At 42.0% G+C, this 22,523-nt stretch overlaps 2 protein-coding genes across 3 annotated transcripts; one reads left to right on the forward strand and one right to left on the reverse strand.

Annotated features, from left to right (window-relative positions):
- The first annotated feature begins 1,549 nt into the window (after positions 1–1,549).
- Positions 1,550–7,916, forward strand: LOC120556871. Its single transcript, XM_039796679.1, has 3 exons — positions 1,550–1,947; positions 3,381–4,586; positions 6,298–7,916. Exons 2-3 carry the CDS (start codon positions 3,516–3,518, stop codon positions 6,625–6,627), a joined length of 1,401 nt encoding a protein of 466 aa, XP_039652613.1. The 5' UTR covers positions 1,550–1,947; positions 3,381–3,515; the 3' UTR covers positions 6,628–7,916.
- Positions 7,917–8,642: 726 nt separating this feature from the next.
- On the reverse strand, positions 8,643–22,484 carry LOC120557170 (bone morphogenetic protein 7-like). Of its 2 annotated transcripts, XM_039797252.1 has the most exons (8): positions 22,239–22,484; positions 19,572–19,899; positions 15,007–15,202; positions 10,720–10,868; positions 10,203–10,403; positions 10,021–10,094; positions 9,806–9,916; positions 8,643–9,713 (listed from the first exon to the last, which is right to left on the reverse strand). In XM_039797252.1, the coding sequence occupies exons 2-8, from the start codon at positions 19,813–19,815 to the stop codon at positions 9,564–9,566; spliced, it is 1,125 nt and encodes a 374-aa protein (XP_039653186.1). In that variant the 5' UTR covers positions 19,816–19,899; positions 22,239–22,484; the 3' UTR covers positions 8,643–9,563. The 2 variants fall into 2 exon arrangements, with proteins under 2 accessions (XP_039653186.1, XP_039653185.1); XM_039797251.1 differs by lacking the exon at positions 22,239–22,484 and having other exon boundaries at positions 19,572–20,956.
- Positions 22,485–22,523: the final 39 nt, after the last annotated feature.

The raw sequence follows: 22,523 nt of genomic DNA on the forward strand, positions 1-22,523 counted from the left end.
TGCTGATTACACAATGTTTGCATGCAGAGGCTTTACAAAGCATCATTACATCATTGCCTCTTTTTTTTTTTTTTTCCAAAACACTGCATCTGCATTTGAGATAAGCTTTTTAATATTAGTGCCTTGCCTCAGCTGCAAGCAGGAAAAGCTGCTGTTGTGAGTCATTACAAGAATCTGTGTGTAAGAATCAGCACAAAGTGCGCTAACTTGTTTATCATCCGCTATAGATTTGATAATTTCTTCTTAAGAATGAATTATTTCTTTATTTATATAATACTTATACTTATACTTATATAATACTTACTACTCATACAAATACCATGGTCCATAGTTCCTCACATAAGGTAACACATTATTAACACACCTTTATATGCTTATGTGCCTAAGCACGGAAACTTTCACTACTGAAACTCACACTGTGCCAGGCTGAAAAGTGAAACTTCAAATACAGACTGTAATGTAGCAGTTGGGAAGTGGTGGGAGTGACTGGTGATTTCTATCAATAAACACACACTCTTTGCAAATGTCAGTGGTTGTGGTAGTTTAGCCTAAATATGCTGCGAATTTTCTCCAGTGTGTGTGAGTGTGTGTGTCTGTCTGTGTGTGTGTTTGTGCGTGTAGTGTGTGTGTGGCGGTGTTTGTGTGTGTGTGTTTTTTTTTTTTTTTTTTTTTTTTTTTTTTTGTTTGTTTTTTTTTTGTTTTTTTGTGTGTGTGTGTGTGTGTGTGTGTGTGTGTGTGTGTGTGTGTGTGTACATCTGAGGACAAAAAAGACAGAGAGAAAACAGAAAGAGAGAGAGAGAGAGTGGGCAGAGAAAGCATGATGTGACTCAAAGTGAGAAATCCTCTCCACCTCAAAGTAGATTACGTGTGGGCATTCTCATGACTGGGGGTTCACCTGCTGAGGCCGTGCAAAATCAATAGCTGAGAATTGGGCTGCTTAAAGCAGCCGTCAAGCAAAAGCCAAGTCCTCTTTTTCTTGTGTTTTAAAATGAGATAAAAGGAACGCAAGCAAGAAGAAAGAGACGAAACATGTATAGAAAGCAAGCAGGCATCAGGGCGTGGGTGAGGGGGTCATTGGTTTATGTTGTCTGCACATCCATAAAAGGCCTTCTTTTTCTGCAGTGGGTTGGCTTTAGTTCTTAAGGTTGACCTTTGAACACTGCTTGAAAGCAATTACTGGCCATTTATAAAGCAGTCATCGGTTTGGCGTCTCTCGCTCATTCAGAATGAAACATTATTAGTCTTCCCACTGAGGTGAGAAATTATCAGTGAGGGCTACATGCTATCAAATGTGCCAGATGTGATAGCAAGATTTCTTTCCTGCAATCGCCCTTTTTCTTTCCTTGTGTGTGTCCACGCTGTAGTCTAAAGCAACGGTTTCCCACCCTCACTACACCAGGCAAAGCGCCAAAGCCATCAGGCATTTATACGCCTACCATCAGCTGAGGAGTTGCACAGCAGTCTCATGTCTAATTATACACCCAACAACAGAGAGCTACGGAGCAAAGGAGAGAGTGTGTGGAATATGAAGAGAGGAAGAAGAGGAGTGTGATTACAAAAGGAAGAGAGGCAGCGAGTGCTACTCTGCAGCAAGCACAGGGTGGACAAGTTCAGATGTGAGAGATTGCGAGAGAGAGAGAGAGAAAGAGAAAGAAAGTAAGAGAGGGAGAGGGAGAGACATAAAATTTGTCTGAGAAAGGTTAACAGGACTGACTGAGTAGAGTGGGAGTGTAAAAATGTAAGAGCAAGTAGGAGGGAAGAGAGAGAGAGAGAGGAGAAGAGAAAGGGAGGAGAGCGTGTCTGATAGACAGTCTGTTGAGCTTGTCTGGATGCGTCTGATCATTCTGCTCACACAGGTGCATGTGGAGCGTCTGTGAACATGGATGGACACGCTTTGTGACGATGGGTCAAACAGAGGGACGGATGGATGGATGGATGGAGGAACGAGTAAGTAAATCTCCAAACATGAAGCTTCTCTTAAAACCAGTTTGTCTAGATGTATGTAGTATGTTCTTGTCTTTAAGTCTACCGAGAGAGCCAACCAATATAAGCATTGGTTTGACTCTGAATGCGTGTTTGAGGAACTCTTTGTGGTCTGTGGGATTCAGAACCAGAGGTTACATTTTGTTGTGTTGCGCTACAGCTCCATAGATAGAAACATCAAGCTGACCTAGTCACTACTGATATGCAAATGATCCTGTCCTCATTGCAGATTATTGTTATCACGATGGCACCAAAAAAAACACATCAAAGACTGCTGTGTATACATTTCATTTTTGAACTGTGGCAAACTGATCACCCTATAAGGTTATTCTGCCTGGATAACACTACAGTGATGGCCTGTTTGCGTTATGATCTAATCATACCTGTGTGTCAGTTTACTGTGAGTAAGCAGCCCTCGAACCTCGATGCTTTTTGAATGAATTTACATTTTTACTGCAGGCACTTAGCTGACAAATACTTATCTATATATGTGTCATGGTATAATGCTGAGTGCTGGCACAGGAATGACAGTGTGAGGGTGTTGTCTGATCCCACACACACACACACGATAAAAAACAGCACATATCATAGACATGCCTTTCGGGCAGAGTGAAAGAGGTCCATTCAGCGGTGGTGCTCAGCTATGATGATGACATAATACAGGGCATTGAGATGAGCTTTGCATTGACAGGCTGTAAAACTCCTGCACTGCTCTTTACTTCTCTGCATCACTTTGTATAAATACTGTAATGTGTCTGCAGTCATTGGATAGGGCAGAAACTGTTTGTGCATGCCTGTGTGCGTGTGTGTGTGTGCGTGCGTGCACGTGTGTGTAGCCACAAGGTGCTTATATTAGCCCCCCTTTACGAACTGATTCACTATTGTGCATGCATGTAAGGAGGATGATGGGGTTTCTATAGCTTAAGGTGTTGGAGAGCACTTCAGTCCCACAAGAAAGATGCAGGGTTTAACATTCTGGACCTATTCAGTCACTGAATACACACACTTCCCTTTGTTTCTATTGGAAAATGTCACCATGAAAACTGGATTAAATTATATCATTAATGTCGTGATCAAAGCTAACCTCTAATTACCCCCCAAACTTTGCATTGTTGTGTCAAATTATGTCCATTCCTTCACAGCCACACTGTGCAGTACAGTACTTTGTAACCATAGTAACTTTTTTTTTTTTTCACAAAGGACTTGTCCATCAAACTAAACCCCTTCAGTGTGGCAGTTGGTGGTTGGCGTGGAGAAAGTTATGTCATTTATCAAGAGAGAGAAAGTGACAGACAGAGAAAGAGAGAGTCTAAACAGAAACTCAATTGATTTTCTCGCTTGACGCCTTGTTTGCAAGGATATTAAGTGCACCGATATTTGTTTCTTCTACTTCATAGATCGTGACGACCTTGGACCTAACTCTCCGCAGCGCTTGCCAGAAGACTGTAGTCTGTGTCACATGACCACAACACCTCCTCAACTTCTGCAGGGGGGCATGCAGTGCCAGTGTGAGTGACAGGCAGCGTGAGCCAATGAGCTTCACACCAAACCCAGCTCTAGTCCCAGACAGGGACAGACTCCCACTCAAAAAGAGGGACCAAAGACCGAGCTCACCACAGCAGCAGCAGCAGCAGCAGCACTGTGATGCTGCAACATTCAAGGCACCCTACCCTTACAAGAGCCACAGTGAGTTTAAAACAAAGCACACAGGCCCTTTCCAGCCCGTACCGAGACGGGTTCCTGCACTGTACCAGCCCTGGATGCAGACTCACTCATCCGCCAGGTCCAAACCTCACAACCTCTCTGCGTTCAGGGATCATCATGGCCTGGCAGAGTGGCGAGAGTTCAACCCCCTGCACCCTGCATGGGCTTTTTCTCACTACTATCAGCACCACGGCCACTCGTCCGACACACCCGCACTCCACCTGGGCCATCCACACCATCCCTCCAGATTCAGCCCAGTCTCCTTGGTCACTGAAGGTTTCCAAAGGGTGGGTGGAGGGTATGGCTGGGAGCAGCTCAAGACATTAAGGGACAAGAGTTTAAACACAGAGAGGCAGAGCAATGTGAGGAATAAAGGACCATATGTGAAGAGAAGAGACATAAAAGCTGAGCATTTCCCCAGGGTTGAAAAAGCAAGTCCTCCATCTTTGAGCACATGCCTACCTCACTCTTCGCATGAGGACCTTAAAATGCAATATGATGCGTTGCACAAATCAGCAAAGGGTGTCAAACATCCCACTTCTGGACATTCCTTCATAAGAGTTTCCCCTGACGACAACTCAAGCAACACATACACCTCCATGAAGGAGGACGCATCCAGATCTCCTGCTCTGCCCTCTTCTGAGCAGGCTTCTTCCTCCTCTTCCTCTCCTAACCACTTTCCCTGGCTGCTCCCTCACTTTGTGGCAGGCTCTCTGATCGAGCTCAGAGACGGGCGGCTGAGGAGGGTGGAACACCTGCAGACGGAAGACTTCCTGCTGGGATCACTGGCCTGTCCAGACCTGCGCCTGAGCTGCTGCACGGTGCAAAGCATCTCTCCTTCGGCCTCCTCCGCCACCATTTCGCGGCTCCTTATCCTGCTTCACGACCAGCCGTCCCAGGTGAAGGAAAATCACATTGTAGTATTCACCATTCACAACAGACCCTTCACATGTAGCTGGCATTTTTTTTCTTACGCATTATATCGACCAAACGTTGCATTCAGGTAATATGGGAGATGTGGTACAATCTCCCATAACACCATATTTTTGTTGTACTGCACATTGCTGCAGCTCCTCTTTTCACCCTGTGTCAGGTCTCTGTTTTAGCTACAGAGTGAGACATCTCAACTTCTGTAATATCTTTGTTGTCAGTCGCACATGCGTAGTAGCTAGGTAAGGATTACATGAGCTAGCTAGCTGTTTCTCCAACTTCGGCCTGTACGAGGCAGGATTAGCTGGGAGACTTCTTCTAAACGAGGGCGCACTTCCAACTTTGTGTGGAATACCTGCAGAACAGGGACATGTAAGTAGTTCTATACAATTTATTTTGTATATTAGGGTGAATTCGAACGAGCTAGCATGCTAACGGTTAGCCCCCTAGGCCCCTCGTTTCGGCTAGTGACGTAGAAAGCCGTGCAGACTGAAGGCAGGACACATTCAGAAACCGTATCTCACTCAAAACAGCATGGATGGTTTTTTTTGCAAAGTTTGTATGCGTGTGGAAGCACCAGAGACACAAAATAACACCCCAAATACCAGAAAAAGTGTTTTTTTCATAATATGGGCACTTTAAATACTACTGTTTAAATGGGGTTAAGATACATTCTACAAATTCTTAAATCCTCTCAAATTCTTCCTTTAGAAAATGCCTTTAGTCTTTACTATTACATGTTAAAGAATAAGGCTGTGATGACATTTATCTATTGTAAAAAAAAATGTTTTTAATTAAAATACCAAAACCAACAAAGAATCTTACTAACAAGTATTGTCTGTTTAGCCAAAGCTTGATGTATCTTATTCCTCTGAGCCATAGAGCTCTATTGTCCAAAAACTATTAAAATAGATAAATTAGCCACACCGTTGAACTAAACGACAATGAAAATGGACACTCCCACATACAATGTCCTGGTGCCATAAAATACTAGCACACAAAATTTGTATTAATCCACTGCTGAAAATAGTCCCCAACTGCACCACCTAGTTTGGTTTCAGTAACGTTTGCTAAAATCTACAGTACCCAGCCAGCTGCTTTGGGAAATAAAGCAGCCTTTGTAAAAACTGAAACTATATTATGTGATCATGTCAAAGTTGAATGTCTTTGGTAGAAATGAAAGTGCTGATGCCAACAATCCTAGTATTTAAAAAAAGAAAAAACTGTGACAGACAGTAATGCATTCCACCTCTCAGATTTCGCTGGGATTGTTTCATTTTTCTACAAACAAAGCTTGTATCATACAGGTAATTTGACATGTTTTATAATAACATCAAAGCCACTTGACTCATAGGGTCAAAATTTCAAATAAAATTTCCAAAATAGCTATATTTAATCATTATGGCAGGACCTTAACCTATCTTTGGGTTTGGCATGTGGTAAAATGACATCAACCATTCAGTTATAGGTCAGGGATAATGGTGTTAACTGTGCAAATAGCTCATCATTACAAGCCTGCTTTCATCAAAGGTCTCTACTGAATGTATTGCATGCTTCAGATAAATACTTCGTCTTTTTTAAAGGTTCTTCAAACTGGAACAGTAGCACCCCCTAGTGAACACTACGTATGCTGCATTTTGGTGTCTAATCTTCCTGTACATATGTATCATCCTCCTCCAGGAGTTGGTGGACGTCTATGTGGAGTACCCCTTCTTTGTGCGTGGGAGAGGCTGGTCCTCCTGCAGCCCTCAGAGGACTGCCCGTCTCTGTGGCCTGCATTGCCGCCAGCTCAGTGTTGGGGACGTCTGCCTGGCTCTCACCCCTATCTCAGCCCCCCAGCCTCCAGCGTCGGCCACCCTGGAGCCAAAAACCTCACCCAGTAAGTCAGAGGGAGGGTGTGAGTCTTTAGAGGCACCACAACCCCAGATTCCCCTAGGGCCAGAGCGGCAAGCATGGGGGCAGAAGAAGGAGGCAGAGGCAGTCCGCAGGAGACACTATTCGGCCCCTTAGTTGAGAGGTCCAAGGAGTAACTGCATGTAGTGTGGGGAGGCTTGCTGTTTAAAGGACAGGGAGCATGTCAATCTCTTTTAAGCTCTGCTATTGTCAGCCTATATCTGCTGTCTTTCTACCTCCTGAATTATATTTCTGTGCTTGACTGTCGTTTTTTCAATTGTATCTAAGGAGTGAAAGAGGATAGATAGGACGAACTCTCAGGATTCCCCCAGAGGTAAACTTAAATTAGCATATTTGTCAAGGTAAGTCAGGGATCAAACACTGACTATGTGAGTTGAGTTAAACATTACATTTGCTGTGAGCCTGATCAAAGTCTATGATAACACAGAATTCAGATCTTACTTGTGTGAAATTGGAGAACCAAAGTGTACATATATGTTGCCACAGGGAGCTGCTTCTGCGACAGTGAATCTGAGGAAGATCTGGGGAAGTTTTAAAGCGAGAGTTCACATTTTTTCAAGCAGTTCTGACAAAATCGGCCCACGTTCCTTGAAAAGCACAGAAAAATACTCCCTCAGGTCCTTTACTGCTGATGATCATATCGTTTCTAGTTATATCTTTCCTGTCTTACATTATGTAAGACTTCTTTACGATTATAAAACGATAGGTTTCATTCCAAATTACTGTATATCCTTAATGCCAGAAACCTTTTTTTTTTTAAATGATTGAGAGTGACCTTTCACATTGACAGTCAACACCACTTTTGATTGCATCAGTAGGATTATGTTTTACGCTTCTACCTCTATTTTATATTCAAGGTGATAGTGATAATCGGTGAGTTTGTGTGTGGGCTGTGTTGTAATATTCTACTGTTGGAAGCTCTCAGCTTCTTGGTAAATGTCAGTGTGAATGCCTTTATTTGCCTGGTTGTTACAGTATATAACTGCTTTGCTTTTGTACTGAAGCTCTTTTTTTAAATGCCTGTTCCATTGTCAAGAGTGGAGATGCTTGTGCCGTTCAAGTACTTTAAAAGCACAATCTGTGATTGGTGTACAGTGCTAAATGTCAGCACCAAAACATGGTTTCCTCCTGAGTATACATGGCCCACATTTTGACGAACAATTAAATTGTACAAAATGAAAATGCAGACCATGTGGACTCAACTATGATGTCACAGTTAGGGCAGATAAGGTGCTGTACACACAGATTGGGTCTTTACTTTGTGAAAAAGTTATCTCACTGTTAAATAAATGTGTTAAGTTATTTGCATATTGTTTTCACATAAATCTCCAAAACCCATTAATAACTCACAAAAACATCAAATAACTAGCCAAATGTGTGTTGAATGCCACTCTAACAAACATTATTAAAGGTCCAATGACATGGTGCTCTTTGGATGCTTTTATATAGACCTTAGTGGTCCCCTAATACTTTATCTGTAGTCTCTTTTATATAGACCTTAGTGGTCCCCTAATACTGTATCTGAAGTCTCTTTTATATAGACCTTAGTGGTCCCCTAATAGTGTATCTGAAGTCTCTTTCCTGAAATTCAGCCTTGGTGCAGAATTACAGCCACTAGAGCCAGTCCCACAATGAGCTTTCCTTAGGATGTGCCATTTCTGTGTCTGTAGCTATTGAGGAGGAGAGAGGGGGGGCAAGGTGCAGGGTGGGGGTGTGGCCTTGACCAACTGCCACTTTGCTTGTTTGAAAGCCATGATGTCTCTCTCTCTCTCATGGGTGGGCCAAATTCTCTGGGCGGGCAAAGCAGAGAAAGGGGAGGTAACCTTGCTCCTTATGACCTCATAAGGAGAAGATTCCAGATCGGCCCATCTGAGCTTTCATTTTCTCAAAGGCAGAGCAGGATACCCAGGGCTCGGTTTACACCTATCACCATTTCTAGCCACTGGGGGACCATAGGCAGGCTGGGGGAATGCATATTCATGTTAAAAAACTTCATAAAGTGAAATTTTCATGCCATGGGGCCTTTAAAGCCAAATGAGGTAAAAAAAAAAAAAAACACACACACACACACACACACACACACCTGCTTCTTTTTTTATAGTTTCCATTTATTCAACTACTTTATTCTGACAAAATAAAATTACAGCTTTCCTTTGCCCACCTGCAGCTCTGGTCTGACACCAGAAGGCAGCTGCAGTCGGGGCGATGGTGCACACCCTGATTCATGAAGATGATTCACTGGCATCTTGCAGATCGCATGCCTCTCACAGGCCTGGTGATATACAGTATGTCTGCACCAGGAAACTATAGGCAGGCATTTCAGTCCCACACTGCTAACAGTTTTTAGCTGCCATTCTTCATTGAGCTCCTCTACATCAGCGGCACACACGTGAGTTGCCACATATTTTACACCTGACCAGTTTTAAATGGCCTGCTGAACAACCAGTTCAACGCCAGTACAGAAAGTCCTCATCAGACATAAGTTCATGCAGCTGTTCCAAAACAAAAGGTGTATTGGTTCAACAGGAAGATGGAGATTTAAAGTTTTATGAGCTGTGAAATCAGTTACCAAATGCAGATCCAAACCCAGGCAATATTTTATATATTCTGATGCCTGATGGTCAATGCCTGAATTCAAATGCAGATAGATATGTGTTGAACATTAGGGAAAAATACCAGTAGTAACTTTTTACTTCTCTGTTTCTAGCACTGAATGTTTTATTTGAGTATGTGAGGTAACTCAACAATGTTCGGAGTCCTTTTAGTGCACTTTTTGTACTCAAACTTTGTTCAACCTTTCTCCGTTGCCAATGGTTCTAATTGGTTTGTGGTAGTGGTTAATACTGCATGGGAGGCTCAGCTGCTGCTCAGGAAAACAGTACGCCAGATTAAAGCTCGTTCTGTGGCAGAAGCTCCTTGATGACCAACCAGTCAATCATCTCTTGTCTCTGGTTCCTTCACTTCCTTCACTTCTGCCTTTTTTGAAGTGTCCCTCCATCATTGCAGAACTCACAGGAGGGGGTTTCGAGCGGTCAGTGGCAGCCACAGGCTCTGACCACCATGTTGCGGTACTTCTTGAGGATGACATTGGAGCTGTCGTCAAAGTAGAGCACTGAGATGCCGTGGAGCTGGGTAGGGGCACAGCAGGGCTTGGGCACCGTGTCCGGGTTGATAAAGTGCACCTGTAGTTAGAAGAAGCTTAAATCATCAATCCTTACAGGAAGTGGAGGTTGATGTAAAGGTGCCAGTCATCAGAGGCTGCTTGGGGACTTACCAGAGTTTGTACGATGGCGTGATTGGTGGCATTCATGTAGGAGTTGAGAGGGAAGGCGCATTCTCCCTCGCAGTAGTACGCTGCATAGCCCTCTGGAGCTATAATCCAGTCCTGGTCAGAGTAAAACTACTGGTCAGTTAATTGTCCCTTTTGGGCATAAAATCAAGTGAAATTATATTAAAATGAGATAAAAATTACAGTTCTGAAATATATACCTGCCATCCCAAATCTCTGAAACTGACATACAGCTCATGCTTTTTACATCCCTCTTTGGTGATGCCAAGGTGATCTGAAATTGAAAACATGCAAGTATGAGTACACACAAGGCCAGTAAGTCAAAGACATTAAAACCATGACAAGGGTCAATGATGGTGAGGTTTTGTAATGGTTCGGGCACCTGTTGCAGCCTCCACTGCCTTTAGTGCATCTTGGACAGTCTTCTGGGGTTTGGAGCGGTTAGACTGGCGCCCCTTGTGGGCAGAGCGGATGCTGCGGAAGCGCACCTCATTGGCTTTGAAAAAGGCAACCATGAAGGGCTGCTTGTCCTGAGGTCCGCCGCCTGTCACCATCCCCGCCAGCCGGGGGTTCCTCCTCTGGCCTACAGGGGGAGGCAAGGGGGAACAAAAAGAATGAGTCTCAACCGACCACTGAAGATGACAATAACTCACATCTAAGTCTCTACGAAACAATAATTTGTTCATCGCGGTACACAGTTCTAATATGACCACAACAACCACAATCATTACTTGAACTCTGTAAGAACCCTCTACACATATTTACTCATTATGTGGTGGTCCTTTTCCCCATAGGATTAAAAGAACATTAAAGCATTACTACAGACAAAGACTGTATTCTTGCTGCTGTTGCTGTTATGGATCACTCCCTGTGTTAGTTAGTGTATGACAGTGACTGACCGTGGCTGTCTTCCAGGACCAGGTGCAGGCCAAGGTTCTGCTCAGGGTTGACCAACCAGAGATTACTGGTGCCGGTCAGGTCAAAGACCAGCCAGCCCTCCTCTGCAGCCCACACTTCTCGTTGGTACAGCAGCAAGAGCTCCACTTCACTGAGGAGAGGACAGTACGTCATTGAATTGAAGGCATTTCAAGGCTAAACGCATACAGTAGGTTTTCAGTGTTTTGGCTGCAGACTGAAATATTTTGAAATTAAATTTTCCTCAGATTAACCATCAAAGACTTTCAAATCACTCCTTGCAAATGTGTTTTTGCAAAATTCTATGGTGATGAAATGTCTACTGTGATTTGTTACACATCTCTTGTTTATGAAAATTGATTTTCATTCCTGAAATTAACGGTAAGCGGGATCTAGTCTGGGATCTATGAAAAGAAAAACTAACTAGTGTGTGGTATGCTTAGGAAAATGGTTGGCTGTCATGCAAGTTATATAAAATATGTTATTAATAGGCAAAAAAAAAAGAAGCAAAACTACATGTGTGGTCCTGTAATAGCTACAGCGCAGGAAGAAAGTCAAAAAGTATTAGGACAACTTGTTTTATGTTGTTTTGACAAAATATGGCAGCACATTGGGTTTCAAATTAAAGAATGTCTTTAAGGTTAAAGTGCTAATATTTTCGGCCCTGTGTTTGAAGGTGTTTATATCGATATTCTGGGAACAGTGTGGGAATCGTAACCCTTTTTTATACATATTCCCCCAATTCTAAGATATTTCAACAGGAAAAAAAATACATGAAAGGCAACTAAGAGGTTTTATGGCCACACAGTGGAATTTTGTTGATAAGCCAAGTCAGACACTCAGTCCAACTGAGAATAGATTTCATTTGCTGAAGACCAGACTGAAGGCAAGAAATAAGAAATTATTTTTAATTATTTAATTAATTAATAAGGTTACATAGTTGATGTACTGTATGTGGGTTGTAAATTTAAGTCAGTGACTTCAAAGGAACCAAACATAAAACATGATTAAGTATGGTAAACTGTCTAATTATGCTGTCACCTTAAACTGTTGAATTATATAAAAATGGAGCTATAGTTCCTACATTGTTCAGATGTGAATATGAAGAACTTTAAATTAAAGCTGACACACAACTAATCTCATTGCCATTGTTTCATTTCAAATCAAATTTGTGCTGGAGTACAGAGCCAACAGAAAATGTGTCACTGTCCTTATTTCTGACTGCACTGTAAATACACTAAACTAGGATAAATAAATGGGAAAATCAGAACAACAAATAATAATGCACTATATTGTGCAAGAAGGCGCAAACAGTTAATGGAAAGATGCCTTACTAATAAAAATAGGAGCAACAAATTAATATAAATATTTTAAAGAAGATTTTTCATCATTTCAGCCTCAATACGATATGTAGCGACCTAAACATCCAGGGCAAGTTGGTGTCATCAAGTAACACCCTGAAACATGTATCCACCCACAACAACCAACAGCCATTATCAAAGGAGCACTCTCAACATCATAGAAGAAAACTATGCTGATATGTGCCGTCTTAAGGGCAGATTTTAACAGACAATAGCTTTATTTACACACTGAGTTTTAGACCCTCAGGCAGACGTCTGCCTTTGGTCCTGCCCCCTGCTCGTCTGTGTGTGTGGGGTAGCCTTTGTGGGTCTGTGAATGACAATGATGTTGCCGTTAACACCATCGTCAGCCCCACTGTCACCGGTGAAGAGCTTAAATCTACTGCCTGCACATGATTCCTTCTGCTGAGAGCTCATAGTATAGAACTTTGATTTGTGTGAAAGAAGGGGGATGTGTGGGGTCTAATTATTCTACAAACGGATAATCTGTCATGTTGTTATCCAATTTCAGGTGTGGTTTGAAACAAGAAAACAGTGTCAGACTAACAGAGGCTAGCAGGCTGACAGACAAAACAGAGCTACAGCCAGTCCGACAGACCGAAACACGGAGGAATAACCACCTGTGTAAGAGAATGAGAGTAAATTGACGTCTTGAGGGTTGAGAGTGTTATTTGTGGTTGGAGCTGGGAGTTATAAATGCAGGTCTCCTGGGGACTGTCCTGTTCTGACTGTGTTTCTATAACTGACACTAATGTCTGTGTAAACAGCTTTGGTGCACTAACATCAGCAGAAATAACCTGTGAGGAAATGTAAACAGACACGGGCCGAAGCAGGCAGAATCGAGTGTTCACGTACAGCAGCCCAACAACCGGAACAGGAAAACACACAGTGGCATTAGGTCTGTTTGTTCAAAATCAACCACACTACTCCTATTATGTCACTAGCACAAGAGGATGATCATACTGTGTATAGCAATGAAACCAGCTGCTATGAAGATTCATTTAAAAAATGCTTTGGACGGGTCAGTTCACCCAAATAAAAAAAAAAACATCTCGCTTTCTAGCCATGCAGATAGGCTTGGTTATGTATATCCGGGTTTTGAGGTATCTGTCAACACAACAGCGCCACCGAGGCGAATGGAATTTCATTGGTAAGTGCTCACAGTGGTTTCATTTCGGGGATTGTTCAGGTTGTTCATGTCCTTCATTTTCGACCAAATGTCCAACACCTTCTGCTTCCTTTGTGCTGGCATTCTAAACTCTGTTCGATTTATGAGGACTACCGCTCAGATCTCTGCAGGGTAAGGCTGAATCCCAATCCTCCCCTTATCCCTAACCCTTTGTCTTAACCCTTGTTGTGCGCGTTCACGTGAGAGCTAGTGCTGTCCCAATACTCGTCTTGATCAAGGGATAGGGCATAGGGCAAGGGCCAGAGGTCCCTTCCGACCAAGTAAGGACGCGAGCTCACTTGGGTAGCCCAGGGCCAGCCAGGGGTATACAGATACGTTGCGCAACAAGGAACATGGCTGCCAGGTCGACAAGAGAGACCCATAAATGTAAGTATTTTCGGCTTAAAGAATTGATTTAAAAATTACAAAAGTCTTGTTTTGTGCTCTACACAGTCCTGAACATACATATTTGCAACTATATTTGTAATTGAAATGTTTTTAAAAATCGCTAGCTTGCTATGCTAACCCTAACGGTAACGTTAACGTAAATCTGTTGAATCAACAACTTTTGAATGTACACACGTTCCACCAAAACAAGTTCCTTCCCGAGGCTATTTTGCAGCGGCACCTAGACCCTCCTCGGCAGCGCTGTGGAGGTAGATCTGGCAATGCGAATAGTAGAGTATAGATATATATAAATACTGAAAAATTACATATATGACAGCAGCAAATCTTAGGAACTAATTTCTACTGAAGAAATAGTTACTATGAAAATTGTTGACAGTGTGTTCTGGGGATTATCCAGAAACAGAGACACTGTTTGTGAAAAGTCACATTTTTAGCTACGCTAGCAGCGTGGCTCTGGCAGTTAACCACTTTGCAGTTAACCACCGAAATATCTCAACAACAGTTGGATGGCTTGCCATATAATTTTGTACACAATCATTTATGTTTCCATGATGATGGATTGCCATGAAATAGAGACATTCATTTCATTCATTTATTTTATTTGTATCTATCCAACATTTTGGTTTATGACTGAATACCTGCAAAACCGAGTGCTAATTTGCTGTTAGCATGCTAACACACTAAACTAAGGTGGTAAACATATTACGTTCTAAACATATATAAAGATGGACAACATGACAGCGCCCAAAAGTGAAGCCAAAACATCTCGATCACCCCCTGGTGGCTGGCTGCGGTATAGGTCATATATTCCGCTTCCTCCATGTTAGCGGATGGGACATGGGCCAAACTAAGACGGTAACTGTCATTTTAGGCAATTATTATCATGCTGATAAGTTTGGTTTAAATTAGTTATTTGATGCTATAAAAAGGGGGTGTGATGCCATGAGTGATAGCTGTGACTGTGTTCGCAATTGAATTGAGAATGTTAGCATGGTGACATTTAGCTTGTTGCACCGCTGGTCCAAACTGCAACTTCAGAGAGCTGCAAATTATATTTTCACCACAATGAATTTACGTTCACCTCCATTGTATTGGGGGTGGTGGCAGAAATCAGACAGATATCTCAAAACCCTAACAAAATAAACCAGAGACAATGCAGGGTACGTGAGGAAATACTTTTTTTTAAATTTGTAATTTGAAATGATTCCTAAATGTGAAACTCTACTGAAAAGATCGAGCTGATGAAAACAGGATAAAGCAACAACAAAAAAAGCAACAGTTTTGTCTTATCTGAAATTTGAGATGTGCAGGAGCAGGAAAGAAAACACCCATACCTGTCTGGAGGTTCCTGCAGGACCTGGTATACACTGACTCTGAATGTCTCATTCTCGTAGCGCTCCTGGATGAAATCTTTATAAATCCTAAACTCTGCTGCTGTGACGGCCTCTCCCTCTGGAATACGGGAAAGGTCAAATCGAAATTCTCTTCTGTGCTGCTGGTACAATAGATCCTGATCCTGATCCTGATCAACTATCAGGAAAAGAGAGAAAAAAAAGAGAAAGCAATAGAGGTGATAGATTGTTTATGGCTGTCTGCGTCAGCTGACACACATACACACAGTGAAATAATACTGCTGAGTAAAAAAGGCAAACCACTGTGAGTATAATCAGATGGTAAACCGGTCGGTGGTTGCATATCCGTCAAAACTGTTGCCAAATCAAACGTTGCTCTGATGTGTGCCCACATCTCGGAAGCACTGTGTCAGAAATAGGAAAAATCCTGCTTCCATGAGTAAAGTGATTGATCTAAACATCACTTAAGTCTGCCATACGTGCCAATGTGGGGGAGAAAAAACATTCTCAGGGCTCAGTTTGGCTCCCTGTTTAAATTGCACACATGTGCTGACCACAAGAAAAGGCCTGTTAAGGCACAGCCCGGAAAACCACAGCTGCCAGTGTGCTTTTACAAACACACTCACGTAAAGTATGGAGAGACCCACAAATCCATGTGTGACTTAACTACCAGAGTCTGTACCACCCACACCTGCCTGATCATTTTGTCGTGTATCACCGTGTATCCAGTGATTTCATTCTGATTGTAGAGGCTAAAGTAAAGCAACAGTAGCTGATGGTTTCCGATCCGCCCCGAGCCAGCTGAGTCTCTCCAACACTCAGACTTTCCAGAAGAACGGCGGTCAGAAGGACCCCGAAGCTTCCTGGAGCTTTTCAGTGTCGTGTTTTTACAGCGTTAGCCAATGTGTTTGTCCTTGGAAAGAGCAGTGGAGGTCTCTGGTGAAGGTGTGCAGAGCGGAGCAGCGATTAGTCACCTTAAACACATCCTGCCCACTGGCACACATCATGACATCATCATGACATCAGCCTTCCTACTGATGGTCCACTATTGTTTCAGTGCACAGGCAACCATACACACAGCACCTCAACACTAGAAACTGATTTATTATTATGTTTCACAAAAGAGCGCACACACACACACACACTGACTCACAGTCTTCTAAAAACATTTCTAACGACACAAGAACACACACACAAGCCGTTCGTCGTTAAGAGCTGTGCATTCTGAACCCTGCTAGTCATTTGTTTGACCGCAATTAAATGCTGGAAGGGAACGAGGGGTGTTTTTATGAAAGCAATAATTGCTTGTAAGGACTCGGTGTGTTTACGTTAGGGACCATTAGCTGCAGAGATCAGACCTCAGATATGCAAACTTCCCTCTGGGAGGCATTTCAACACTTCAGATTACTCCTGACGCTGCAGGGCCACACAGCCACGAAGCTATCATTAACCTATTGCAATTTTATACTAAATGGGATCTTTTTTTTTCTCCAACATATCAGCATGGGTGGTTTAAAGATGTATGTCTGTGCAAAAACAGAACTCAAAAAATTACCCAAATATGACCTTTGTGAATATTTTTTATAATATATTTATGTCATTCTCTGCATCAGTACTTTCATTTGCAACTGATTCAATTACAGTACAGGCCAAAAGTTTGGACACACCTTCTCATTCAATGTGTTTCTTTATTTTCATGACTATTTACATTGTAGATTCTCACTGAAGGCATCAAAACTATGAATGAATACATATGGAATTATGTGCTTAACAAAAAAGTGTGAAATAACTGAAAACATGTCTTATATTTTCGATTCTTCAAAGTAGCCACCCTTGCTTGCTTTTTGATAACTCTGCAAACCCTTGGTGTTCTCTCAATGAGCTTCATGAGGTAGTCACCTGAAATGGTTTTCACTTCACAGGTGTGCTTTGTCAGGGTTAATTAGTGGAATTTTTTCCCTTATTAATAAAAAAGCAAAGGGTGGCTACTTTGAAGAATCTAAAATATAGACATGTTTTCAGTATTTCACACTTTTTGTTAAGTACATAATTCCATATGTGTTCATTCATAGTTTTGATGCCTTCAGTGAGAATCTACAATGTAAATAGTCATGAAAAGGAAAATTTTTACTGCCTTTTCAAATCCACGGATGTCTGCATGTGTTGACAAGATTGACAGCATTGCTTCCTTTTCTTGCAGATTACTAGAACCACCCTAAAGACTTTTGCTTAGCAAATATTGCATGACTGCACACATATTTGCTGCAGAATGTAGCACCATGTCTGCTTATTGATGACAAACCAAATTTACTGAACTGAATTCTGCACAAGATGTAAAATACAGAGGTGGGCTTAAAGTGTATCGTCAGAAAGGAATTAGTTTGCACACAAATGTATAAATAATAGGAAGGTTAATGCGGTTTTCTGGTGGGGCAAACGAAATTCTTAGTATGATCTTCTTATGCTTCCTACAGATTAGTTTAGCAGACAAACACATTTCTTCCCGCTTATTCTCAAACACAATACACCTTCTGTTCTCCAGCAACACAGTCATTGCTCCAAGTGCTAGGAGAGCATTTTGTACTCTTTCTACTTTAATGAAAGCCAGTGACATTTATGTTCAGTGTGCCTTTTCCCATGCTCTGCCGGTGTGTTTTGGTCAATGCAACAAAACAAAATAACATAACGCATGTGTCCACGCTTTCAGATTGAGATATGATTGAGTGCGAAGTCAGGTCTCTGCACTACATTCAATGTATTTCTTTATAAACAATTGTACAAGAGGAACTACAATGTGCTATGTGCAGTGCAATATCGGCTGCCGTGTGTAATGTTGCATGACAATGAGACGAATGCTTCCTGCTGAAGTACGACCTGTGGTTTGGCATTCTAACAGAAGTAAACATATGGAGCCATGTGCATGTATCAGCATGTGTGCAGTGATGCGATAGACTGTATGTGTGTGTAGACTTTTCAAAATGACTACACAATATCTCAAATACTGTCTGTGATGAAAAAAGAGGGGTTGAATCGTTCCCCTTAACTTTTCTGAATCCTTTCCCTCTTCCATAATTCATTTCATTTATACTGAGTAAATGAGGCTGATTTATCTAAAATGCAATATTTCTCTACATCATTGTTCCATGCACTGTCTACCTGCATGATATACCTGGGAGCACTGAGTGAAGGGGATGGGCAGCCCTACAGCAGCTCTCCCTCACACTGGAAGCTGGTCTTTGGAGGGGAAATACCATAATCCAGTTTGGTCTTGAAGCGATCATCCAGGGACCACCAAGAAGAGTCACTCCAGCACAATGTCGAAGCCCCAGCTAAACACTCAGCCAGTCATCAGCACAGGAGGTAGTGGGGTCGAGAGAGAGAGAGAAATAATACACACTTTTCTTCCTCCTTCCTCTTTATAATCAAACTCTCAGATGTGGAACCACATAAATCTGCTATGAGTTTTCAGAAACAATGTTTCCAGATCTCATTAGCTGAAAGGTTCACGACTGAGGACATAAAATGTTATGCTTCAGATTTGTTTTACAGTCTCCAAATGTTTTGTATTAACTACACATGCATGGGCTGAAAAAATAACTCTAAATGTCTCCTCGTTTTAAAGGCTTCGGTTCAATCTCAAAGGCATACAAACAGACAGGAAGGTTTTGGCGTTTTTTTGGAGACGTATCTCAGATGAACACACTTCATCTCTTTAGGTTGACCTATGACCCTACTCCTGAGGCCGGAGAGAGGCATAAAAAAGACACGGGTAGGTGTTGGATGTAACCACATCCGGATAAGAGCCACAGGCACCATGGTCTGCTGTTTCACCATAGTGATACCAGAGCCGCCGTAGGATCTCCAAGGGAAACAAAGGCAGGATTTGCCTTCTATAAATTCAATAATGTCTGAGTAAGCCCCAACTCCCACCTGTGACCCATGTGATTTGCACCCTCCAAACAGACACGCACATGCAGGAATGCACTGCACCTGCACTAACAGAGATTTATGCAGCAAAAGCATGTGTTTAGATGCTGTTTGCATCTTAGACAACTTGTCTCTCCCTCCCTAGGGGTTTAGAAATGCCCGTTCAGTTTCTAGTCATGCGAAACAAAGCCATGCTAAGCCTCTCCCCCAGAGCTTTTGAAGGGATTCTGGGGAAATCGGATACAGACATGTTGTCATAACATTTACAGCTCAGAATGCGTAATGCCTGATTTTGAATGGATGTAAGAGATACATGGCTTTCAAACACACTTAACTAATGCACTCTGTTGTAGTGGCTTTGGAAGGCTTCACCACAAAATGGAAAGCATTAAAAACATTGAATCTTAAGTTTATTCAATCAGATAACAGAGATGAGACTCCCCCTGAAAAACATAACCTACAAGTACTCTTTTTTTTTTTTTTTACTTCATGAAAACATTATCACAGTAAACCAGGTCCCTGTAGTAGCATGTAGTGAACATTTATATACACTAAAATATATATAAGTAAATATTTTATGTTTCAAAAAGTGTCATTATAAAGTCGAATTGTAAACTTACCAAGATTGACAAAACTCATCACCATGTCTGCGTCATCTAGGAAGCGGCTGTCCTGTGGGGTCACCACGGGGTAGACTTGGGTCGGTAAAGCGGACTTGTAGTAAGAGTATCCGGGCGGCTGTGCGTCTGTAGAGATGGTATTGTACAGGTCCAGCATGAACATCGGGGCAGCGTTGTGTTTGGTGTGGACGTGCGGACGCGGACGATGCGGCAGCCCCAGAATGGAGAGGATCTCCCGCTGCATCTCCCTGCGCTCTTGGCTCCGCAGCCGCCGCTGGATGAAGCTGGAGCGCACTTCGTTGTCTACGGAGAAGTTGGCAAAGGCGACCTGCGTAGCCAACACGCAGTAACCCCACGACAGGAGGATTGGTATCGTCGCCAAGGCGCTTTTAACCATTTTACGTGCGGCTAGCACTAACTAGTTGAAAGATAAGACTGGGGATGCGCTTCCTACTTAAAGAGTTCCCCTACTTGTGGTAGGAGTAAAACACACTACCTTCTATAAACTCCGAATACCCTTCCCTCATCAACTATAGTTGCGCACTGTCTTGGTGTGATACAGCCGTGCATTCCCCTGATGGCAACTTGGGAATGAATTTTATAGAGGCGTTGTGTCAGGGGAGGGGCAGGGGGGGTGGGGGGTTAGAATGCAAACCAAGACTGGAAAGATTGGGAGAGTGTGTGGGGGTAAGTCAAAGAAAAGTAAGGTGAGAATAGGTCAGTGTCCTATCATGAAGTGGACTTCTCTATCTTGGTAATAAGATAAATTAGATGGGGTGTGGACCTTTCACACCGAAGTGTCCCATCACTGCTTCCTTTGTTTGGAGACGACCTTTGGGCCACTGATGAAAGTGGACTTAATATCTGATTAGCACATATTTTCCCTGGTGGTCTCTTCAACACCAAAGGCCACGTGTACTTATTTCCAAATCCTATCTATATTGCAACAGATCTGGACAGTTTGAATTTGTTGTCACTGCAGTGCCTCAACGCTGTGCACATGGAGATACTCAAAACACTAAGGGGAAAAAACGCTTGTTTAAAGTTTAGATCAGTTTAAAGGTAAAGAGGGAAAATCCCCTAATCCCTTCTTCAACACACACCTTTGAACTCAAACAATAAACTCAGGCCCACCCTAATTGTGGAGGGGTTTGAGTGATCAGCACTACAGGCATGAACGGACTTGCCAATAGCCCCAATGAATTACTACAACAATGTGTAAAGCACTCCACTGTGACTACTTTAATAGAGAGTAAACAGGGGTGGGGGTGGCTTTACTGAGATTTGAGGACAGCTGTGACTGGATCAGATCATAAAACTCAAGGAAGGAAAATAATGTGTAATAGCCGTGAACTGAAATGGCCTTTTGCTAATGTGCTTTTCTGTTTTCCTCCTTCTGTTTTGTATATATATATATATATATATATATATATATATATATATATATATATATATATATATATATATATATATATATATATATATAGCCATACATGAACTAAAATCACACAACCAAATTTCAACTATGCACTTGAGATGTTTTTTTTTCCCCCAGCAAAGAAAAAACTTTATGGCTCATCCCTGCAAACTCATATAAACAACAAGAGTCCTTCCTTTAACATTTGTAAACATTACAAGTAACTATTTAAGACTTAAAAAAACTGTTTTGCTCAAGGACTCTTATGCCAACAGGTCCTCATGTATTCATATCATACATCATATTTCATATATTGACAGCCACTTCATCATCCCACGCATTAGAACTGAAGGAGGTTTTACACTATAGCACCCCCACTGTGAAACTGCTGCACACTCAGGCATTTTTCAGCCTCAAGGATGTACTGTATCCCTTAATTTAATTCATGCGCCATATTATATTTGCTGAATGTATAGGCCTACTTACTCAGTCCAATAAGAGTCATGAATTACATCTCCCACTGGAGGTACAACCATAATGGGTGTCATATTTGACTGCATACAGCAGATAAGTACTGAAACATGGTTTGTTTTGTCTATATTTGGATCTATTATTGAGAATGAGGAGATGGAACTGTGAAGGGTTCGAATTGGTCCTGCAATATGCTTATTCTATACACATGACCTCTGGAATTCAGGGAAAGTGAGGCAGATTCATTGAGATTATATGTCCATGCAGGCACAAACTTTGAAGAAAAATAACAGGCCTTACCAGTGTTAGAAAGTACAAAAGTACCTTTACTAATGTAGGCCATGGTAGTATACATTTTAACCCTTGTACTTAGTTACTATACTTAGTTAGCTACATTTCCTCAACTACATTCAGGCTGACTACATTCATCTGACAGCTGCAGATTTGACTTTGCAGATTACTTGCATTCAAAACACCCAATCATTTTATTAAATATTTTGAATTGTTATAGATTCATGGCATATAAAGTAGATAAAAATAGCTCAATCTTCTTTCTTTCTGCAACAATCAAATACGGCTTACTCGTTAATGAATTAAATCCAAATAGTAACACTCTGAAGTGGCCATTCTCCATAATGAATACCTTTTCTTTTGACACATTTTTTATAAGACACATTTTGACTTTTACATTAGTTAAATATTGAATGCAGGACTTGTAATTGAGTATGTTATACTGTTGTATTACTACTAATATTTTGGTAGTAAAGGTAGTTACCTACCTTACATGATGGTACGTTATGCACTCCATAGTAGCCTATAGTGCATTTTCATGAAAGGCCATACGGAGCGGACTACGGGGGTGCTCGGGGGATGAGTTTGTCGGTGGTTGGGAACCATCGTAACCTAGTCTACAGTTTTTACACCTTGCCCCTGTACTGAATTACACTAACTATCGACGAAGTGCATACAATTAACTCAGCAGTTCAACAGTTCTGAATTACTTCCCTGAAGAGTAAAAGTGACACTTGCTGTCATGCACTGCCTCCAAGCGTTTACTCGTGACA

This window comes from Perca fluviatilis, chromosome 4 (assembly GCF_010015445.1).
Source record: "Perca fluviatilis chromosome 4, GENO_Pfluv_1.0, whole genome shotgun sequence".
Classification (NCBI taxonomy): domain Eukaryota; kingdom Metazoa; phylum Chordata; class Actinopteri; order Perciformes; family Percidae; genus Perca; species Perca fluviatilis.